This window comes from Littorina saxatilis, linkage group LG17 (genome assembly GCF_037325665.1).
Source record: "Littorina saxatilis isolate snail1 linkage group LG17, US_GU_Lsax_2.0, whole genome shotgun sequence".
In the NCBI taxonomy this organism is placed as follows: domain Eukaryota; kingdom Metazoa; phylum Mollusca; class Gastropoda; order Littorinimorpha; family Littorinidae; genus Littorina; species Littorina saxatilis.
Window position 1 is genome coordinate 42,161,268 of NC_090261.1, and position 24,614 is coordinate 42,185,881.

Below are 24,614 nucleotides of genomic sequence, written 5' to 3' on the forward strand. Positions count from 1 at the left end.
TCGGAAGGTCGAGGGTTCGAATCCCGGTCGCGGCCGCCTGGTGGGTTAAGTGTGGAGATTTTTCCGATCTCCCAGGTCAACTTATGTGCAGACCTGCTAGTGGCTTATCCCCCTTCGTGTGTACACGCAAGCACAAGACCAAGTGCGCACGGAAAAGATCCTGTAATCCATGTCAGAGTTCGGTGGGTTATAGAAACACGAAAATATCCAGCATGCTTCCTCCGAAAGCGGCGTATGGCTGCCTTAATGGCGGGGTAAAAACGGTCATACACGTAAAATTCCACTCGTGCAAAAAACACGAGTGTACGTGGGAGTTTCAGCCCACGAACGCAGAAGAAGAAGAAGAAGAAGATCATGTCAAGTCAAAGAGGCGGGAGCACCTGCTTTTTGTAGCTTGCATTTTACTTGTTACTTTTTAGAACATCCATCAAAGCAAAATTTTTGCTCAAAATGAAATGCCTTCTACTCAATATGGTAGCTTGTATCAACAATAATACAAAACTAAACAAAAAAGCTACTTACGATCGGGGACATATGGGCGTTTCCTCAGAGGCTTGTTGCTGTGAATGGTGGCCAGTCGTCTTGCACTGTCCGCACCTGGTTCTGCATGAAAAAGACAACAAAAATCACTTACACTGCAGTGAGAGAAAACCAGCTACCTTGAGCCTTCAGCAGATCATCTAAACTTATCTTCAGTGATGTACATTTTAGTCGGTCTCCGGTCTCTGACCGATCCAATTTCCCCAGGACCTATAGCTTTAACCCCAGCAGGACACAGGTCCGATTAACCTACAGAAGAAGTGGTCAAGGGTCCGATCGTTTTTGACAATGAAGCGGACATGCGGACTGTTCAATTTTCAAGAGGAAAGCTTGTTTCGGTTTTGCCAAGCGAAAGTAAACACTGCGTGAGGAAAGCTGGTTTCGGTTTTGCCAAGCGAAAGTATGCACTGCGTGTGACCAGTTTGTTGAGTGAACGAGGCACCATATGGGATCTGATTCTTTGAATTAATTTATCCTCAAGTTGGATCAAGAAGAAAAAAAGAAAACCGAACCCATATGGTGCCTCGAGTGCATTCATTGGCTCAGCAATAAATCGTTTAAACCAATGGGAACCACCCGTGCATGTTCGCACATGCGCAAGGCATTACTTTTCGTCATAATATCAGGAAAAACAGTTGTGCGTTCGAGCTTGGTGTGTACGGCTCGAAGAAACCGATTGTGTGTCAAAACCCAGGACATGATCCTGAAAGCAAAACTTGAGGGACCCGCAGAACGGTCAGATGCCTACCTAAAAAACATTGTCGACAGATGGGCAGTGAAAAAAACCCGACAACTGTTCAAATAACTTTGAAATGTGATTCAATCCATTGAGTATCTAGTCATGACAGTCGCGGAAGGTGGAAGAATTTAAACTGAAAAATCTTTTTAAATGCGGTTTTACGAGTCGTGTTTTTGTCCTATTGAAATTGCAATCTCAGGACACTGTGTCCTATTGATTTTCAGTCTTCAGGACAATTGTCCTAAAGGCTGCTAGAAAAATGTACATCACTGTATCTTATTCACTTAGACCACTACTGACAACCATTCATATTATGAATCAGGTTAAAAAATATATACCTTTCCACTGCTGAATCACAACAAATCATGCAGCAAATACTGGGGCTTTTTTTCAAATGAATGCGCAACAAAAGCTATTTACTCTGAACATCACATCAAATTTGATAGCTAGTAGTGGCAGGTTAATATCACCTTTTGAAGAAAAAAAAGATGCATGGAATGTTCATACAGACCACTTATCACATTGTTCTAAAAAAAATGTATTATACTGTTAAAGGGCAGCTGTCGGGTTGCCTGGCCTCAAAAATGCGCGGAGTCGCGTGCAAACACGCGTTTAAGAGTTTTCCGAGTTGATTCAACTAAAGACTGTTGATTTGGTCCAGAAGAAGATACTTTTATCATTAGTTTGAAACCATGAAAATGAGTGAAACTTTCTGCTAGTTCTCACAATCCGCAAGAAAACGAAGCAGTTGGCAGGCCGAAACGACTCAAAATCCGCGACCGACAACTGTTAGCACAAGAAGAGACGCCGCAGCGTTAGCCTGGCAGTGACGTCATCCGAGGAACCTGATAAGGCCGCTGCGAAGTTTACAGTACAATGCAGGGTACAGCTGGGCATCTGTAATGCGTACGCGTGATTGATTCTTGCACAAAGTAAAGTATTAGGGTGGTGGTATCGTCTCAGGACCCATGTTCCCATCTTCTCTTCTTTGATCTGACCAACTGCAACCTTCACAAGTTATTTCTAAAGTGGTTCACATGCTGTTGCTACTCCCCCAGTCCACCCGGTGGAAAATGGGGGAGGGGGGTTCGGCCGCAAAAAAATCAAAGATGCATTTGTCAAACTGTGATTGTAATGGTTATCGTGTGCGTGTGTGTGTGTGTGTGTGTGTGTGTTTGTGTATGTGTGTGATTACACGTGTGTGTGTGTGGTGTGTGTGTGTGGGTGTGTGTGTTTGTGTTTGTGTTTGTGTGTGTCTGTGTGTGAGTGTGTTTGTGTGTGTTTGTGTCCCTCGACGCGTGACATTATATGCCAATAAGTTGAACAAAAACAGGGTTCAAGTGGGATCACCTGAACAAAAGCAGGATGGGGACGGAAAACACTTTATAAACTCCGTTTTTTACTGTGAAATTTTGGCCTGGGAGAAGACACCCCATCCTAAGTTTCTCTTCACCTACCTGTGAAGTATGCTTTAGGGCTTGACTAGACAACCTGATTGCTCTCACTACACGGTATAAAGAGAGCGCCGTTCAACCTGGCCGATTCCTCGGCTGACGTCACGCGTCCAAGGGAAGTAATTTTCGAGCGGGCTGCATTGACTCAGCCAAGAATGCAAACTTTCTTCGATTAAAGACATTGTAGCATGTCTAAAATCTTCGGACTTGTGTTATCAAGCTGTTAAAATCACCAAGTAACTTTTAAGTATAGTTTCAGTTACATGAGAACTCATTCTGATGAACAGATTTTGAGAGCCACAACCCAACAGCTGCCCTTTAATCATTAGACAGCAACATGCTGCTAAAGGCTATATCATTTGAGAGTGAAACATTAGAGCGACAGCTGCTCTACTTTTGACCCGTATGGGCAAATCAAGTCGGACAGTTGAAACTTTGTCCATTTTTTTTCTGGCACTGACTGGGTGTTAAATCCTGAACCACATACAACACAGTGATGCAAGAACCACCAGGCTACAAACCCCTGTTACAAAAGTTTACACCATGGTTTCCTCTAACACAAAAGAATGTGACTTTATGTGGCACTGTACACAGAGCACAAATCACAACCTAGTTAAAACGTGATTTAAAAAAAATTGTTTAAAGTCAGTTCATGGCACCTTTATGTTGGAGGAACACGACAAGCATAAACTTGCACAAAAACATGACAAAACAACCAAGTATACAACTTACGGTAGACAAATTCAGCTATACAGGTCTGGCCACTCTGCACGCATGACAGCTCAACACTGGCAAGCACGGGAGTGTCGGTAGCAGGGTTTGGGCCAAAGGCTGGGACACGATACGATACTACTCTCTGCAAATTAGAATGAAGCCGGTGATAAACAGTTTGAAAGATAATGTAATATACTACTAGGCATGGACTTTTTGTTTGCAAAGCTTAATCTGCCAAATGCACAAAAAACTACTCCAACAGTTTTTTTCAGATAAGTCACACACACGCACCCACACACACACACACATGAAGCGTATCACAAACAGGCCTAAATTTAAATTATCCATTTCTCGCCATCCCTTGTCTTTTGATGTCACAAGGCAGGTCATTAAAACCATTTAGCAATTAAAACATTTTGCAAGGTGCAAAGAACTGTGCACAACATAAAAACAATTGTTTTCTTTCAGGCACAGTACACACCTTGTAGAGAATCTCGTTTTGTGCCGGCGTAGACTGGGGAGACTCCCATGCTGTTCTTTCTTGATCTTTTACCACTACTTTCACCATGCATTTCCCTGGAAAAACAGACCAAAAAAATCTTGAAACCATCCAGAAATTGTCTTTCCTGGTGAAGGCAAGGTCCATCCATGAGAACTACAAAAGTACAAGTGACAGAGAAAAACAGCAAGCTGCTAGTGGACTTAGCAGCATGATCAATTCAAAAGACACAGTGCAGACCAAAGAAATAGTGGGGTGAGCTTATAGGAGTGACCCAAGATGTATAATATACGGTTAGGGACAATAAGGTCAGTGCGACAGCTACTTGAGGTAACAAAGATTAGCAAGGATAGTATGACAGTAGCTGTGCCAAATACCATCACATTCTTGCTTGTTCTGTTATAACTTCATAATGTCCTTGCTAAAATGTTCGTACACTTAACTCACTCAAACTCTTCAATCTTATTTAGAGCTGAGTGTCTTTCATATACCGTATTTTAGTGGCTAAAACAAATACAATAAAACTAGATATGTGGCCCTCCACCACGAAATGAGTCGCATGTCACCTCGCGCGGTTCTGCGCTAGGCTTAATATAAGTCCGGGGAGTGTCTGGTAACAGTGTGAGGGTCACCTTGGTCACAGGCTTATAACTCAAACAGTTTTTGCTCTTTTCTAAAACGGTTTTCACCACTGGATAGAGCATAAAAATCTCTTTAGGAAAATGTACAAATATGAAAATCATGCAAAGGTGACATGCGACTCATCCCGTGGTGGAGGGTCACATATGAAGTCACCAAATGCCCTCCCCCTTGCAATTTTCACTGTTATGTTTGTTTTCTTTAATCTTTTTCACAGGATAAACCACGAAAGCAACAACAACAAACAAGTCGCGTAAGGCGAAAATACAACATTTAGTCAAGTAGCTGTCGAACTCACAGAATGAAACTGAACGCAATGCAACGCAGCAAGACCGTATACTCGTAGCATCGTCAGTCCACCGCTCATGGCAAAGGCAGTGAAATTGACAAGAAGAGCGGGGTAGTAGTTGCGCTGAGAAGGATAGCACGCTTTTCTGTACCTCTCTTCGTTTTAACTTTCTGAGCGTGTTTTCAATCCAAACATATCATATCTATATGTTTTTGGAATCAGGAACCGACAAGGAATAAGATGAAAGTGTTTTTAAATTGATTTCAAAAATTTAATTTTGATCATAATTTTTATATTTTTAATTTTCAGAGCTTGTTTTTAATCCAAATATAACATATTTATATGTTTTTGGAATCAGAAAATGATGGAGAGTAAGATGAACGTAAATTTGGATCGTTTTATAAAAAAAATATTTTTTTTACAATTTTCAGATTTTTAATGACCAAAGTCATTAATTAATTTTTAAGCCACCAAGCTGAAATGCAATACCGAAGTCCGGGCTTTGTCGGAGATTACTTGACCAAAATTTCAATCAATTTGGTTGAAAAATGAGAGCGTGACAGTGCCGCCTCAACTTTCACGAAAAGCCGGATATGACGTCATCAAAGACATTTATCAAAAAAATGAAAAAAACGTCTGAGGATATCATACCCAGGAACTCTCATGTCAAATTTCATAAAGATCGGTCCAGTAGTTTAGTCTGAATCGCTCTACACACACACACAGACAGACAGACACACACATACACCACGACCCTCGTCTCAATTCCCCCCTCTATGTTAAAACATTTAGTCAAAACTTGACTAAATGTAAAAAGGACCATTTTTACCTGCAGTTATGGGTGGCCCATCTTCCGTGGTGAAAATGTCAATCTCCCCTCCTTCTTGGGCAGACACATACTGAGTGCTGAGTTTCATAATGTTGAGTGTTGTCTTTTCACCTAAAAAGTCAAGCAAGAAAACTGTATAATATTTGCTCAGATGAACAATTTGACAGCACCTTTTGAAATGGATTACTGTACAAGACCCAGAACTGAAGTGATAGGCCCAACACACAAAGCAATGGCAGTGTTTTTACTTGTTCATGGCACAAACCCATGTAAGATACATCTATACGACTTGCGTCTGTCTGTGTGTGTGTGTGTGTGTGTTCGCGATGCACAGCCAAAGTTCTTGATGGATCTGCTTCAAATTTGGTGGGCATATTCAGGTAGACCCCGGACACAACCTGGTCGATGAGAATGTTCAACATGTGCTCTCAGCGTGCAGCGCTGAACCGATTTTTGTTTTTCTGTAGATCCACTACATCCATTCCCAGTAACTCTTCCTTATCTTCTCCAGTGTTTTGCGTTGATCTCCCTTCCTTCGTGTGGCCTCAATCCATATTCCCGTTACTATTTTTAGAAAGTCACTGTCCACAACGCTCAATCCATATTCCCATTACTATTTTTTGAAGTTTTCCTTCGTGTGGCGTCAATCGCGTACGGTGCGCCACTCACCCGGCGTACGGTGCGCCACTCACCCGGTATTCGGCTCTACTTCTTCCCGGCGAAGCCGGCTACCTGGCGAAGCGGGTATTCATCTAGTATATATATATATCACTACATGTACCAGTTAACAGCACACCATGTCAAGCTGAACAAAACATTTAAAGAAAAAGTCTTACAGTTACAAAGGGGATTCCGCTGTATTAACTAAAAAAAAAAAAAAATTAATCTTAAAAGGAGGGTGGGGTGGGGGTAGGGGTCAACTGTATTAAATCAAACAATTCTTACAAGGGGGTTCCACAGTCTTAACTCCAATGTAAAGTGGAATGATTTCCTAACTTATTGCAAGTGTCAGGTACAGTAGGAGAAGACGGTAACACTTGATGATTTCATGTTCAACTTACTGGCATTCTGCACCACATTGCTGAGGCAGAAGAGCGGATGCGCATCCTCCCCCTCTATGGTGCAAATGATGCCGAAACAGACTCGAGTGGTGTCAAACTTGTGGGTAAGTTTACTTTGAGCGTGACATTGATCTGTAGGCAAAAAACACAAAAATCGATACAGTCTGTCAAGTTAATGGTAAAAATTAAAATGCACACAAAAAAGGATTGATCTGTAGGTGAAAGAAAGCAATTCTGTAAAGTGTATCAGGTAAATAATAAAATGCACAAACAAACCATTGATCTATTCATTTAAATAATCAATGCCTACAGAGGTAAAACATTGACTGTTACAAACAGGGTAGTGACTCTCGGCGTATAAAGACCATATAAAGCATAATTCACATCTACTTTAGTTACTCAGATATTTCTGAATGTATGCGTGTGTTTGTGCGTTTGTATCCCCACCCACCTCTTTGTGTGTGTTGGTAAATGTTATGTAAAACAAAAAATAAAAATAAAACAACTTACGACTGTAGGGAAATGGTAGAATCTCTGCTCTTTCTTCAAACACTGTGCTCATCTTGCTTTTCTCCTCTTTATGGGTCTTCTTTGTCAAGATTCGTTCTGTTCTCAAGTAAGGAATCCTAGAAAATATAATCAAAACATCAGAGACAGTCAACATTTACGTCAAAGATCTCCCAGTGACTTTATCACATACACAAAATTCCCTAGCAGTAGCAGTCATTGAGTCAACCTCAAATCAAAATGTGAATCAAAAACTCTGCCTACAAAAATGCATGGAGCCACTGTTAACACTGGATGATTGGAATATTTCATCTGGGTCTTCTTTGTCAAGATTAGTTCTGTTCTCAATTAAGGAATCCTGGAAAATATAATCAAAACATCAGAGGCAGTCAACATTTATGTCAAAGATCTGTCTGAGAAACACGGTCTTAAAAGAGAGGGAGTCTTAAATATGGGGGTTCTTTAAAGGCAGGTTCCACTGTATGCGTTGGAGATGAATGTTGTGTTCATCCCATGTCAAAGCCTTGACAGAACAGTGGTGGCTGGTATTTCGCGTTACACGAGAAGAAAGATATCGTAAACATGTAAACAAAATAAAAATTGAAAATTACATACCTGACAATCTGCGTATTCTTGCTGATGGGGAAAACTTTTGAGTAAACCCCATGCTCGCAGTCTCTGCCGACCAGGCCATTTGGATGGATTTCATTCTGCCGCTCAGCATCGAAGCAAACAATCTGAACACGCACGTTCTTGCCGCTCAGCTGGCACAGCTGTTGGGGAACAAAATTCATTTATTACAAAAGCACTAGAAAAGACAAACTGGCATTACAGGCAATAAGTAAGTAAATAAATAAAGAAAAGACAACAATGTAATAAACAATTTTGTCTAATACCCTTGAGTGAATCTAAAAGAAGTGCATGTACATGTATTTTAAAGACACCACTATAATAATAAGCCTGGGTTTGTTGTCTTCATAACTAACCATGTACATTTCATGAATGTGTTAAACTATACATAAAACATTGTCTAAACCAATTACCAACAAGAAAAGGTTGAAGCAAATTGAAACTTATAACAGAAATCTAAACACTATGTTTAAACAATGTAAATTAAAAAATAAAATAAAAATTCTGAATGTGTCTCCTACAGGGGCTCACATCCATGAGAGGTGGCATAGGACAAATGTCCTGGACAATGCAAAAATGATAAGACATTTTTTGTCCTGAACAAAAATAAATCAATAGGACATTTATTTTCGCAACAAAACGTAAATTTAATCAAACTTGACTAGTTTCCTTTTTCTGGCACCAATTTATGTTTTGTCGGCATGTTGCTTTTTCGAGAAAAAACCCGCGAAGGGAGGCAACTGGCAACCGGCTTGGGACATTCAAAGTTGCGACCCTTGGAAGCTCTTCTCTATAAAAAGCACATCAAGTCTCCCCAAGTTAGTCTGCTTGGAGAGACACAACGCTTCACAAAACATCGATAAAATAGCAAATCAAACTAACGTATTTGACGGACTACAAGCCGCGACTTTAAAAAAAATTTTTTTCGCATTGCGGCTTATAAAAAGATGCGGCTAAAACGTTACCTAAACTTGAATAGCATTCACCTAATGGAAGTCGCCGCGGATTTTCATTTCGCTCGATTAGCGATTACCGGTACTTTATTAGCTCTCTACTCAAGACTCGGCGCTTTTCTCTTTCTTTCGCGAATCTTCGTTTGTCAACAAGTCGTCGTGACAAGATAGCGTACAGAGAAACACCGGATGTATCAAGATCTCGCGCGCGCGAGATTTCGTTTTTTTGTGTCTCGCGATAGTTGGAGGAGCGAGAGCCGCCATGTTGTGTTTTCGTCTGCTCGAAATGTGCGCAAAAGTCGTAAATCATCCCAAAAAAGCTTATTCCGGGCGGGACTACATGTGTGTGTTGGTTACAAATTGTGTGTGTGATATTTTTCTTCAAACTTTTTCACTTTTCTTCTTTGTTTCACTTGTTTATTCTCGGAACCGATTTCGCCAAATACCGTACTTTCGTTTGCCTGGTTGTTTTGATTGATTGACACGATCTGATTATATTTTTTTTCGACGGCAGCTAATATAGTGACGCGGCCTATACGTGGCTCGTCCCAATTTTTTTGTTCAAAGTCGGGGGTGCGGCTTATAAAACGGTGCGTCTTGTAATCCGTCAAATACGGTACTGTAAATTGGAAAGTACTGACAATGTCCGGATCAAATGAAAGCATAATCGGACAATGACCACTTTGTGACAAAAACAATAGGACATATGTCCTCTTGCATGAAAAATGTATAGGACATTTGGAAAATATATCCGTGTATGTCCGATGTGGATGTGAACCCCTGCTACTACATGTACTTTCAGCTTGGTCATCCAGACAAAGCCAACCCCAACAAAAATCAAAATAAGAGGCGAAGCCTTCAAGGCTCACGTAAGAAATCGACAAACAGTAACACAAATTCAATCACTCCGTCACACATACACACACACACACACACACACACACACACACACACACACACACACACACACACACACACACACACACAGTAAGCATAGGTGAAACTGTGCAAGAAAGCGAGACCCTGGATCTGCCAAGTAGTCTCGGCCCGCTCACAATAACAATGACCGAGACTTTCAGTAATTCCTTTGCGTGACGTCTAACCCTCTTACGTCATAATGTGACGTCTTCAAATAGTTTCTATCACACACGTCGAACACTTTTGACCGAGACTGACGTAATCCATAGACTCGGAAATGTTAAAGTTTCTATCACAGACATACACACGCACGCACGCACGCACGCACATACGCACATACGCACGCACGCACAGACAGACAAAGTTACGATCGCATAGGCTACACTTACGTGAGCCAATAATAGTAAAGCAATTAAATTATGTTTATGTTGTTTAGTTTTTGTTTTTCTTCAACATTTTTAACTTACAGCCAAAGTCAGGAAGTCCTTGTCTTGGTACTTCTTGCCAGGTCGATTTTCTCCACAATATCGAAACTTTTGAAAGCCGATGCATTTGATGATCTTCACCTCAGGCTGAGGTCTGCTGATGACTTCATAGCCTTCATATTCTGTGGAGTAAAGCAAAGCACTGTTAGCTGATTGAATTAATATTGATGATCATAAATTATTGTTTCATAAGAATTAAACAAATAACTATGCTGAAATTAACACCTTCTTAAGGTCTTCTGTGTCCGTTATTTTCCAATAAATAACTTGCTGTCCCTCAAATTACGTGTCAGTTTTGATGGAGCTGCCTATAAATTATATACAGGCAATGGTAAAATACGCAGACTGTTGACAAAGTTACCCATTATGTCATTCACATCCATTTTTATTTTCAAAAAACAGTTATTGTTACTGATGTATTTATGATAGTTTTACTTTTACACTGAAGCACACATCATGTACCTGAAAACACACTCAGAACTGTTCACAGACAGGAGGGAATAACTTGAATTTGAATAAGCCATTTGTTCAGGGACACAGCCGCCGCCCAGGCAGTTATCCTGGGATTACTATAACTATAACTACATTGCAAGAGCATAAAAAATTTCCCTCATAGACAAGAGCTACTGTATCAGCATATAATATATGTCTCTCTATTTTACTTTATTGACTGCATGCTATTTCAGTTCAGATTTCTGTAACAGTCGAACCTCCCCCAATCCCCTTTTCAAGACCTTCAAAAATGTGAGAAAATCATGCAGGTAATGAAATTCAACTGAGTTAAAAGAAAGGAGTCTGATAATAGAGGTAATTAATTTGTAGAGGTTAAGAAGAGAAAATATGAAAAAAGCAAGCTCTTACGTCTTAAAAAGGGAGGCGTCTTATTGTAGGGGAGAGGGGTGTGTCTTAAATGGGGGTTTAACTGTAGCATTGATTTGCAATGTGGGTGTGACTAATCTGTACATTCTCATTCCACAACTCTTCTCCCGGAGATGTCTAAATACTGAACTAGTGATCAGGCCCAAGTTTACAAAGATAAGAGTGACTTCTTTTGCTCTTTAAATTAATGAATTAACTGACCATGCAGTTCTTCAGTTCTTAGCTTTCCCAATGCACTATAGCCCCATCTCTAGATTGAGTGGTAACGCACTTGCTCTCGGAAGCGAGAGGTTGCGAGTTCGACCCTGGGCGTTAGCAATTTTCTCCCCCCTTTCCTAACCAAGGTGGTGGGTTCAAGTGCTAGTCTTTCGGATGAGACGAAAAACTGAGGTCCCTTCGTGTACACTACATTGGGGTGTGCACGTTAAAGATCCCACGATTGACAAAAGGGTCTTTTCTGGCAAAATTGTATAGGCATAGATAAAAATGTCCACCAAAATACCCGTTTGGCTTGGAATAATAGGCCGTGAAAAGTAGGATATGCGCCGAAATGGCTGCGATCTGCTGGCCGATGTGAATGCGTGATGTATTGTGTAAAAAATTCCATCTCACACGGCATAAATAAATCCCTGGGCCTTGAATATGTGCGCGATATAAATTGCATAAAATTAAAATAAAAAAATAAATAAATCCCTGCGCTTAGAACGCGATATAAGCCTCATATTGATTGATTGATTGAGTCCCAGTTGTTGAGTTTTATTTTCTTGGTCCATTTTCTTGTCAGTCCACGTGACAGTGAGTCTGTGTGTGTAAGAGAGTTTGTGGCGCTTGGTAGAGAACCAAAAACGAGCTTCTTCTGGTTTTCCCACTATTTCCTCGAAATCGTACACATCATTTCCCTCTGTGATGTAATAATCTAAATTTAGATTATGCGGGAATTTCCTCCCTGGGCAACGAGCATCGTAGCCATTTTCTGACCCATTTGAACATTTAATTCCTTCTATCATGCAGGAATAGTTACAATGTAACCTTTTCTTCAATTATTTTATTCAAAACTAACTGAATTATTCGTAGACAACATATCCAACAAAACAGGGGGACACGGCCCCTCGACGCGGGATCTTGCCGGACGCATTTTCCCGAAAAAGTTTCTATCGCCCCTCGGCTGAAAACACCAAATGATCCGACTGGAAATATACTTACTTTGGTGCTTCGACGCGATCCCCTTTCCTTTTCCCTTCATTCTTGCGGTTGCCATACCTGTAAAATAGAGTTAAAAACTTGAAAAACGTGTCACAATCTTGTCACAGCAAGCTTTCAAGACAGCGTCGCCATATTGGATTGACTCAGAGTGGATATCCGCACGACTCAATTTGTCCTTATTCGAAGGACCGGGATTTCGAGGTAGAGGTCAAAGGCAACAGGTGCATGAATTTTCGTACTAATATATGTTTGCCATATGCCCAATTATAAAGCTTATTGTTTTAGATGAGGCACCCAAGAACTGATAGACCCACTCACTGAATAAGTGTGAAAAGTCTGCACGGGTTGTTTCGCGAAGACCGGTCTTCCACGAAAACAAATTTTTCTACGAGCCTTCGTTCGTGCTTCGCTGCCATTGGCCCAAAAGTGTTTCATGCGATGGGCTTGGCAAGAAAAGCAGCACAGGCGCATGAAATGACGAACAATCTTTAACTCGAGCAACCACATTTTGTGTGTGTACCAGTGACAAAAGTGAAAGTGAAAACATTGAAAAATGTCAACTTGCGTACTAATAGGTCAAGGGCGGTGCGTGGATTTACTAGATCAGGAAATTAAGTAAACGCGAATTTGAACTTTATTACATGTGACGGTTTTTCGATTTTGAGGCAAAAACGTCTTTTTGAACTTCAAAAAAATTCAGAGCTTCACACAGTGCTCCAATTGAAATTCGGGTTAATGTCTTCTTCAAAATGTCCTTAGCAAACTGGTCAAGAGTTTTGCGTTATTTGTGTTTACCTTATACCTTTCAAGGCCAAATAGTAAGCAAGGGTGTCTTTTGGTTAGAAGGCAAAATTTCAAATGTCTGTAGATCGTCAGAAAAAAAATCGTACATGAATGAAAAAATATTCAAAAATTTGTTTTTTATAACACTAACCGATCTGTGAGCAGCTTTTTTAATGTACTTTTATACTTTATTTATGAAACGAAAATAAGAGCAAAAAATGCTGTCTTCACTTTTTATGTCCGTCGTGTCACGTTTACTGAACGCGACTGAAAAACAATGACTGGTCCCTTATTTCGTAATTTTAAATGTAACCAAGAGTTGCGTCCCTTCCGTCGCTTCCTTTCAGGAAAAACCTTACGCCGCGTGGCCTTTACGTCTACTTTTATTGGTGTCCTGAAGTTGTCAAAGTGAGTATTACAAATATTTTATGTCCATTGTGTCACGGTGTGTGTGTTAGTGATTAAAACTTGAAATGTGCTCAAATCACATCCAATACGTGGGACTTTGGGACACTTAACTATTTAGATTTGAAATTGCAATGAAATTTGGAACAGGGAGCATTCATTATTATTTTTGTTGAAATTTGTCCATCGGTGTCACGGTCCCTCGTGTCACGATCTCAGTCGTGACACGACGGACACAATTGTGACACAACGGACATATTCATGTGTCTTGTTCGATGTAATTAAGTGATTTATGTATAGACGATGAAATGGGCTAGCTATACACCTGACAATGTAAGCATGTAGATCTAGTGATACATACACTCTTCAAACAAAGTTAAGGATCGGTTGAAAAAACGGATCTAATTATAAAAAATTGCCAACAAATTAAACATCGACATAATAATTAAAAGATTAATGTGTTTGAATTAACAAATGAACATTAATGAGTCTTAACCTAGAATTTTGTTTGGCAGGCAGAGTTATTTCCCTTTGTGTGACTTCTCAAAAGTTTCTGCATTTTGGAAGAAAAAGGGTGTTTTTATAGCCCCATGAAATTTGCGGAACGCATGCCAGGGCAAAAGGTTGTGATGCACGTGCTACAACACGGTCCTGGCTATGAACATCGCTCACCACCTTGTGTTTAAAGGTTGACACGCTGACACAATTATGCACAGTAGCAACATGCCCCCACGAAGAAAACTGAGCGATTTGGATAGAGGAAGGGCAATTGGATGGCTACAAGACGGTTTTGCTGCCAGGCAAGTGGCCCAGAGGCTTGCAGTGGCTCCCTCTGTCATCATCAGACTAAAACAGAGATTCCACGCAACTGGAAGAGTGCAGGAGCGACAACGTTCTGGTCGGCCCAGAGTCACCACACAAAGAGAGGATCGCTTCATTCAGAGGCAGGCCATGCAACAAAGAATGGCTACGGCAAACAACATTAGGCAACGCCTAAAAGCTACCACCAACACTGTTGTTAGTGGTCAGACGATCCGAAACGGGAGCTTACACAACTTTGGCTTGCGTGCAAGGCGTCCAGTCCGAGGAACAACCCTGACTGCTAATCACCGAGCAGCTCGCCGAGCCTGGTGCACTCAACATGTGAGGTGGCAACGTCAGCAGTGGGCTCAGGTGTTGTTTACAGATTAGTCCCGCTTTTGCTTGGAACCTGCTGATGGTCGCATCCGAGTGTGGAGGCGTCGCGGAGAGCGCTTCGCAGAAGGCGCTGTTCTGGAACGACAGCGTTTTGGTGGAGGCTCTGTGATGGTCTGGGGAGGGATCAGCACACGTCAACGGACACCTCTGTATCATGTAGTGGGCAACTTGACCGGTGTCCGCTACCAGAATGAGATCCTGCAACCCCTGGTCGTTCCAGCCATCCAAGCGATCGGCCCTCGTGCGATTCTTCAGGATGACAACGCACCTCCCCATCGCTCTGCAGCTGTAAACACCTTCATCCAGCAGGCCAGGGTCAACAGGATGCTGTGGCCAGCCAACAGCCCGGACCTGAACCCCATAGAGCACATGTGGGACGAGCTTTGTCGTCGGGTACAGCAACATCACCCTCCTCCTGCCAATCTGGGTCAACTGCTGCAATGGCTCCAGCAGGAGTGGAATGGAGTTCCCAGAGCATTCATATGCAACCTAATCCACTCCATGCGCCAACGATGTGTTGAATGTCTGGCACACAACGGAGGACACACGCGTTATTGACATTGATTCACATTGTTGTGAATTCCATTTTCGAGGGTTGTCACGTTTGACACACTCTAGCTAAATTGTCGCTGCCGCATTCGATCTTTGCTTTGTTTGTCATTACTCCTTGGTTGTTCAATTATATAATTTTTTTAAAATGAAAGAATTCGGTCTTGTCTGTTTTGTGTGGCGTGCTTGTAAAAAAGTGATCCTTAACTTTTTTTGAAGAGTGTAGAAGGAATTCGGCCGGAAGATTATCTTGGGCGTTGGGTGTTTGTCGCTTACGGCAAGATGGCATATCCCGGTCTAGTGGTAGACGTTGACAATGGAGAATACCTGGTGGACTGCTTGCACCAACTTGGAAAGGACAATTGTTTCTTTTCACCAAGAATGAAGGACACACTATGGTACCCCCATGAAAGATATTCTGGCTGTCATCTCTGAGCCAGTTCAAAAAGATGGCTTCTCTGATCATTACACTGTAGATCTATTTGTATGGAATCATGTGCAAGAGAGGTTGGCCTATTGTGGTAAGGCGTCCGCCCCGTGATTGGGAGGTCGTGGGTTCGAACCCCGGCCGGGTCATACCTAAGACTTTAAAATTGGCAATCTAGTGGCTGCTCCGCCTGGCGTCTGGCATTATGGGGTTAGTGCTAGGACTGGTTGGTCCGGTGTCAGAATAATGTGACTGGGTGAGACATGAAGCCTGTGCTGCGACTTCTGTCTTGTGTGTGGCGCACGTTATATGTCAAAGCAGCACCGCCCTGATATGGCCCTTCATGGTCGGCTGGGCGTTAAGCAAACAAACAAAAAATGTGCAAGAGAAGCTTTTCCGGAGACACACCCCGTAGCAGTCTGATGTGTTCACTCAACCTAGAGCTCGCTATCATAACAGACATTAAGTTCAAAGACGGTTACCTTTACACTTTTTCAGTCGTTCCTCTTGACTCGTTCCGTTTTATAAAAATGCCAAGTGGAAAGGCATTCCAATTCTGCTTTTTGTTTGCTTAGTTTAATACCCAATTTTAAAAAACATGTAATTTTCAAACTTGCTTCCTTTTGTATGTGCAAATGTCTATCGTGTCACGAGCGTGTCCATCGTGTCACGAGCGTGTCCATCGTGTCACACTGCACACTAAGGCTAAATTTGCAAAACAAAGATGTTGTTTCATAATCAAGGGTTTTGGGTGCTTGTTGCCATCGTTTAGAGTTACTAGTAAAAAAAAAGTTTCACATACATGTGTGCATTTGTTTCAGTTTTATGTGGGTTGACGTGTGCTGTGATTTATTACTTTTTCTTTCTACTCTATTATTTTCTGTAATCAATGCACTTTCTTTAAAAAAAAAAAAACCCCACATATTTTGATTTATTCCATTGAAGGCTGATCTGTGTGTTGTGTAACTGAAAAGAAATGGACTGACTGATTAAATTTATCATAAACAAATTTTAAAAAAACTTGTCCGTGACACGATGGACATTTTCACATGTGTACATTTTTTCACATTTTTATATTTCTTCACATAGTTTTATAAAAGTGGCAAGAAGCGACCTATGGAATACGCAATGTGTATAGTTCAACACAAAATTATTGCTGATTCCTTTGGTGAAGATTATCCCCCCCCCCCCCCCCCCGATTTTTTTTTTCCTTTTTTTCCCCCAAATTGAAAACCCCTCATGTACAGAAAAAGGTTAACTCCGAGAATCTCTGTATACTCGAACGCGCTGGTTGTTGTTGTTATTGTTTTTTGTAGTTTTTGTAAATGTTATCCTACGCTGAGAACTACATCTTTTCACTGACCAGACCGAATCTAGGCCTACTAGACGGAGTCACTAACACAGTGGATTATCTTCAAGTCGAGTGATTGTGACTGCAGTGGAGTTTCTCAAAAATAGCCGCCGATGCGACATGACTGATGCTGTGATGCGGCTGGTCTTGGCACTTTGTGAATAAAACAAATGTTTAAAGTTCCATGGTCATTGAATTCTTAGGGTTAGGGTTAGGGTTTTACATGGTAGAAATAAGAGACATCTCTGCGGAAACGTTTTTATAGTTCTGTAAAATAACAAGCCAAGATGACCCAGCGCCTGAGTATAGTGATTGTACAAGCATAGGATATCCGCCCCGCGCCGCGGATGGCTCATATCTCGCATCATCTGGCATTTTCCATGCTGGGGACAGTTAGTTAGAACATAAAAGTCGTCACTCAAGTATGTCAGATTAAACTCTTGCACTGAGGCGGACAAACAAACAAACACACAACCAGATCCAATTCTTACAGATAAACAAGTAAACAAACAAATTAAGGAAATATTCATGTAGGCCTTCATATATGACTGACCGACTCTGACGACCTGCTAAATGGATTCTGTTGCATATATAGCTGGTGAAATACAGACGAATGCCAGATGGCCTGGTTTCATTAAATTTCGAGTTTTGAAACCTGACGCTATTTCACCCACGTGTGATGCTTTTTAAAAATTAATATTCATTAGAAATGAGAATGAGCATGTTTTTCTTTACTTAACAGCTTCATAGTCATTTTGGATCGGTCTTGCGATTACTCAAATTCACAACAACAACGCTACAACACTACAACAACATGTCAGCCCCCACCCATGCACCGACCTTGAGAACGTCAATCGCGTGTATGCTAATGACTAATGATGATTCTGGTGAATGACTGGCTTGCTGAATGGTGTATCGTGGCAGGTATACGTAGATTAATGTATATTATACAGTGAAAAGATTTAAATTGCAAATGAAGTGATACGTTGGTACCTCTATTGTAAGACTTCTTGGGGTTTTTTTAAATAAAAAAGTATTTGAGGCCGAAGAGATCGAGGGAGGCAACTTCACTAACATAATTAAGAACAAGTCTGAATTAAACATCAAGTTGTATCTAAAAGGAGTCTCACAACAGCGTTCTCACTGTACTGTGACTGAACGATTGACTCTACAATGACCCGGTGTCACGATTTCATCTTTCGCCTGTGTACATATTTCCCCCTCGACATATACTCAAGACTGAGATGTTGTTTCCTGGTAAAATTAAGAAGTGAAATTATTTATGGACGAAAAGCATGTCAGTTTCTTGCATGTGAAGAAAATTGGTGGTAAAATTTAATAGATTTCACCCCCAAAATCGAATTCTTCGAAAACGTGTACTGAGTGGTTACGTCCCTTGAGTAAGAAGGAAAACATTTTAGGATGAATCAAATTTCTAAGTAAAATAAAACAAATTGGTTGGACAAATTTGGCCCCATGAATGTAAGGTACACAAGGTCGCTCATCAGTACTATCGAAGTGTGTTTTTTTGTTCAGTGTAGAGTTTATTCTAGATCAACGAGGCCGAGAAGCGAAATATCAACACGGCGAAAGATGAAAACGTCACACCGGCTGTGGACGAAAAAATCGGTAAGTGTTACTTCAATACCGAAGACCCTCTCTTTTAAGACCCTCTATTATCAGACGCCGTCGAATATATATTATATTGCCTGCACCAACATTTTCGCAGTCATTAAATTTACCTCTACTGTAAGACTCCCTCTCTTTCGAGACCTACATTTCTCTGATTGTATGAGGTCCAGGAGCAGAGGTATCACTGTACAGCTGATGAGACTGATGAGGTCGTTGGGAGTGGTGGACTCGAACTGTATGAGGTCCAGGAGCAGAGGTATCACTGTACAGCTGATGAGACTGATGAGGTCGTTGGGAGTGGTGGAACTAATGTTTAAAACCATGGCTTGGAATTGCCCTCCAAAAGTTAACAGCACAAAGAAAGGAAGCAGTGTTGGAATTGGTTTGGAAGGTACTTATCATACGCTTATATATTTTTAGATTATTAGATTGGTAGTATAGTCACATGAGCATGGAAAACACGGTTTAAACTGGAGGGGACAATGGCATAGTTCAGTGTCTAGTGCCGCACCCAACAAACACGGAGTAAGGTTCTTCGTTGCTCCACTTTCAAATGAAATATGTAATCCTCATATCTATATATACGACTTGTGTCTGTGTGTGTGTGTGTGTCCGCGATGCCAAGCCAAAGTTCTCGATCGATCTTTTTCAAATTTGGAGGCCATATTCAGCTACATCCCGGACACAACCTCATCGATGAGATATTTCAACACGTGCTCTCAGCGCGCAGCGCTGAACCGATTTTGGTTTTTCTCTAGATCCATTTTCAGTAACTCTTCCTTAATATCTTCTCCAGTGTTTTCAGCGTTTACCTCCCTTCCTTCGTGTGGCGTCAATCCATATTCCCGTTTCTATTTTTAGAAGGTCACTGTCGACAACGCTCAATCCATATTCCCGTTATACTATTTTTAGAAGGTCACTACTCTTCTCCAGTGTTTTGCGCGTTTATCTCCCTTCCTTCGTGCGGTGCGCCGGCAAAGCCGGCGTACACCCAGCAAAGCCGGGTCCCCGGCGCAGCCGGGTATTCGGCTCGACTTTTTCCCAGCGCAGCCGTACCCGGCGAAGCGGCGGGTATTTATCTAGTATAATATAATCCTGATGCCTAAAACACGAAACTTATAACACTGCTTCTACTTTTAGTGTGATCAGTCGACATGTTCTGCTTTTGTGTGTGTATGTGTGTGTGTGTGTGTGTGTGTGTGTGTGTGTGTGTGTGTGTGTGTGTGTGTGTGTGTGTGTGTGTGTGTGTGTGCTGGAATTATCATCAACAGAAGCAATTCTACGGCAAATGATATCCCTTTTATTAATGTTGTACATTTATTTCAGATCGGCATGGCATACAATCGTGTCCCTTTATTAGGAAACCATACGGAACATTCAGTTCAGTGGCTCAACTTTGTTCCCCGTATCGACACATAATACGCGCGCTCGCGCCAGAAGGCTTGCCCATATATATATATCATTTAGTGATACACCAAGAGAAGGGATGATGTAATAACAGAACAGCACTTGTTAAAACACAAAGCATTAAAACCAACCAAACAAACGTACTGGTTTTAGATTCCTGAACAGGGGCAAGATCATCAGTAGCGTGTGACATTTGACAGAATGCTCTCAACAACAGCAGCTAGGTCCGGTCATGAGGGAAATGTCACATTGTGCCTTGACAGGGGAGGCTACCGCTCCTTTCACAGCAGACTCTGCACCCGAGTTGTTGGCCTTTGAGTCAACACGGGTGTATTGTGGAATTCTGTTTGTGATGGGGTCTGGTGGTTTCCGATTGTCTGTATGTTCATGGAAACCTTCGGGTTTGCATAACAGTTTTTAAAGGGTTAAGAAATTAGCCCTAAAATTTTCAATCCTGTTTGATTGCACTTCGCCTCCCGAGGTGATCGTAGTGTTTCGGCACTGACTCGGTTACATCTGGCGCTTGCGAGCAGGGATGGGACTGTGCATGATATGTTCAGGTAATGGCATAATATGACCACTGAACATTTTCGTGCTGTTCCCATTCTGCGAACTTGGGATGGACAGTGGTCCCCCGGTTCGGAACTTCGGGACGAAGTTCATTCAAGCGGGGGCGATTGTGACAGGGGAGGCTACCGCTCCTTTCACAGCAGACTCTGCACCGTGGAATTCTGTTTGTGATGGGGTCTGGTGGTTTCCGATTGTCTGTATGTTCATGGAAACCTTCGGGTTTGCATAACAGTTTTTATAGGGCTAAGAAATTAGACCTAACATTTTCAATCCTGTTTGATTGCACTTCGCCTCCCGAGGTGATCGTAGTGTTTCGGCACTCGGTTACATGCCCAAAGTGTTAGACTAGAGAGGTACCTGTGATTTGAGATACTGTATAAGATTACCTGTCACGAAAGGACACCCGCAATGTTGGGACACTAATTTGGCTGTTCCAAAATTGGGTTTTTCATATCAGATATAGTACTGTATGAAGAAAACTCAGAGGGTCACCCGATCATAGGAATGGATTAGAAGTAAAAGATTTCAAGTCAATGATTACATAATCCGAACCTGCATTTCTTGAAAATAAGATATCTGCGCGGAGACCTTATGCTGAAGCTGATTATGAGACCGTTCGATGAAAGCTTTTTTTGTGTTCAGCCCAAAGGAATATTGTCAGTTTCAGCTCTCAACTTACTGAAACTCAAACGGTGAAACTGACTTCGAGAGAAAATAGTCATTGTCGGAGCACCGGAAGTATTCAGTAAGATATGGAAACACGCATAGTTCTGAGAAAACACTCAGTGTTTCTGTAACAGGTACAGTGCTGAGAATTAGAACTAAGCTGATTCTCAAAAATGCGCATTACACCAGGAATTTCAAGAACTGTCTTAATGATGAAGGCAAAACAGCCGTACACGGCATTTTCTTGATTCAAATGAGAGGAAAACAAAATGTTGACAAAAACAGTTATGTTACGGCTGAGCCGGACTATCAACAAACAAACAAACAAACAAATAAACAGAAAAATAAAATCACATCCTCGGAGAGGGCCATCATACCCGCTTATTGCAAAACAGTAACAGTAGGCTACAATTAATACCACTCAAGTTAACTGATTAATCAGGCAATCACTAAGTAAACCAACCAATCAATTAACTCATCAATCAATCATTCAGTGAATCAATTAGCTCGTCAATCAGTCAGTCCAGCAAACAATCACTGATTCAATAAGTCATTCAACAAATGAGTGACTTCAATAAATAATAACAAGCACACAGTCATGTGGTGTAGGGGTGAGTGGTTTGCAGGGGGAGTATCGAGACACATAAGTCTAGAAATATAAGAGCATATTTTTTTAATCAAAACTTACCCACAGTAGCCGCTTCTGGCGTCGGTAGTCCCATGGATAGCCCCGGTTAAAAAAAAAAGTAAAAAGCTCTCACAAAGATACTACACTAAACAGAAAAAAAACCGGGATTCAGGCTTTCTTTCACAAATCCCCGATGATCACAAGGACAGTGAACGTTTGTCCTGTCATAACAACTTCGCCGATTGTTTTTGTAGAAATGTTCGAATGATCGAATGAGTCTATACTGATAAGCAGCCTTTGTCGATGTTTCTGCAGAAATGTCCGCTGAGCACTGCTTTAAAAAGTCTGCGTTGTACATACAGCTTCGTCAATTGTCTCTGCCGGAGTGACTCTAACCCGTGGAGCTTCCCTATTTTATTCCTCTGGGTTTTTCCGCCCTGTGCTGTTATTTATAGCTCTTAGGAAACTCCCGTATTTACACTGTTCGGGTTCGCGTGATGTACAAAATGACTAGACCGGCCACGGTCAGATAATATGTTAGGGTCGACGTCATGTTGATGTCATTCAGGATTGAGCCTAAGCCGGACCCGTTTTTAGTCATGATATCGTCGACATTTCGCTGAGTGGTTCTAATTCGATTCATGTTACATGTCGAACGTTGCTTAGCTGTTGTTCATTTTTGGCTCAGCCTGTGGGATATGACTCGACGTACGGCTGTGACCGAATCAGTATAAAATGTCGCCGCTTTGGGTCATTAATATTACACGCACAGAGCGAGGAGGAGATAGACAGAGAGGGGGAGAGAAAGATAGAGAGAAAGAGAGAGTGTAGAAGAGACTGAGATAGAAGAGAGAGAGAGAGAGAGAGAGAGAGAGAGAGAGAGAGAGAGAGAGAGACAGAGAGAGGGAGGGAGGGAGAGACTGTGACAGAACAAGAACAAGAACAAGAACAATTCTTTATTTTACGAGGGTAATAGAGTAAGCAGTGATCTGCTTTTTTACATCTGGCCCTCGCCCTAAAGAGGGACTAGTCTAAAATTGCTAAAGAATAAGCAAGTAAAGAAAACAAACTACTGCTACATGATTATAATAGAAATGAAAGTAAGAACATATCATCAATTTACATACAATACATTGCTTAAATGAAAAATGTAAGTTCATTTGACATGAGTTAAGAATTATAGAGTAGATTGCACTGACGCAACAACGTTGTAAGTGCCATGCCCATTGACATACACTGCATTCGAAAGAATCAGTGTATATAAAAATAATAATACATTGTTAAAAAGCACCGGTTGTTGGTTTTAACAACCATTCTAGCGACAACAGATGTTTATTTATACTTCATGAGATAAGACGTATATCTGGTCTTAAAAACGTTTGTGCTGCTAGTTTGCCGTAGGATTGTCGGAAGAGTGTTCCAGAGACTGCTACCTGAATAGACTAAACTAGATTTGAATAGGTCAATCCTAGGCAGAGGCATGTTCAGTCTCATCAATTGGCGTGAAGTTTTTAACGTGAATTTGGAAAATATGGTTTGAGGTACACATCCATGAATAATTTTATGCATAAGGGTACCTTTATTATAACTTAGCCTTGCCTTCAGAGGAAGAATGCCTAAGTTCATGTAGTCTAACTCAGATAGGGTTGTTTTCTTTAATAAGACTACTTTAAGCGCTCGTTTATGTAATCTAATTAGTGGTTTGAATGAATTTTCACTTGCCGAGTCCCACAAGGTAGACGCGTAGTCAATAACAGACTGAATATGAGCATTAAAGAATAATTTCCTGGCTTCCAAATTCAGAAAGTGCTTGATTCTAGATAATAGATAGACCTTCTTGGACACTTGTTTAGACAGTTGTTCGATGTGGTGTGACCAAGACAGGTTGTTATCAATGGTCACTCCCAAAACTTTATGACGGTCGACTTTTTCAACAAGTTTATCATTAACCGTTAGATCGTGAAATATTGAGGTTATGTTCTGGCGTTTTTTATAGAGATATAGTGAGCGAGAGAGAGAGAGAGAGAGAGAGACAGGGAGAGAGAGAGAGAGACAGAGACAGAGAGAGAGAGACAGAGAGAGAGAGAGAGCTAAGAGACAGGGAGACAGCCAGAGAGAGAGAGAGAGAGAGAGAGAGAGAGAGAGAGAGAGAGAGAGAGACAGGGAGAGAGTGAGAGAGAACTGAACTCGAACTCGAACTCGAACTCGAAAACTTTATTACTGAGGGATGATAGCATTAGGTCCATATGGTCCTTTCTTGCAGCTAGTCCCTACTATAATACACACATGAAACGAAGAACAAGTATGAAGAATTAAAAAAAAGAAATCAAATAAAACACAATCATGTAGGGAAAAGTATAACAAACATTAGTGTGCTTGTGGAAGCATATTATACATTTTCTCTTTTACGCACCCTCACACACACTCGCACAAATTGTACACCGACTTAGTCCGAGCGTTAGAGAGGTGCTTTCGTAGCTGTCTTTTAAAACAGGGGTGGGCACAATATCTTTGCTTGTAGCAAAAGTAATATTGTTTGTAGCAGAACTTGGCGCGAAGCGCCAAGTCGACGGCGCGAAGCGCCTAGTTTGCTAGGGGGGTCCGGGGGCATGCCCCCCCGGAAAATTTTTGAAAAAAAGGAAGCAAATGGTACAATCTGG

At 41.4% G+C, this 24,614-nt stretch overlaps 1 protein-coding gene across 3 annotated transcripts in view; it reads right to left on the reverse strand.

Moving 5' to 3' along the window:
* LOC138952972 (uncharacterized) overlaps positions 1–22,358 on the reverse strand; it is a 30,231-nt gene extending 7,873 nt beyond the window's left edge. For 2 of the 3 annotated variants that reach the window (XM_070324736.1, XM_070324735.1), the window contains exons 1-10: positions 22,015–22,358; positions 12,340–12,396; positions 10,240–10,379; positions 7,887–8,044; positions 7,275–7,390; positions 6,765–6,896; positions 5,704–5,814; positions 3,929–4,023; positions 3,466–3,589; positions 523–603 (exon numbers count right to left, since the gene is read on the reverse strand). In XM_070324736.1, coding sequence (XP_070180837.1) covers positions 523–603; positions 3,466–3,589; positions 3,929–4,023; positions 5,704–5,814; positions 6,765–6,896; positions 7,275–7,390; positions 7,887–8,044; positions 10,240–10,379; positions 12,340–12,396; positions 22,015–22,048 — 1,048 coding nt within the window. In that variant the 5' untranslated portion in view covers positions 22,049–22,358. Of the gene's footprint in view, positions 1–522; positions 604–3,465; positions 3,590–3,928; positions 4,024–5,703; positions 5,815–6,764; positions 6,897–7,274; positions 7,391–7,886; positions 8,045–10,239; positions 10,380–12,339; positions 12,397–12,657; positions 12,736–22,014 lie in introns of those variants that run through there. The other variant, XM_070324737.1, reaches the window with a different exon arrangement.
* Between the last annotated feature and the right edge of the window lie 2,256 nt (positions 22,359–24,614).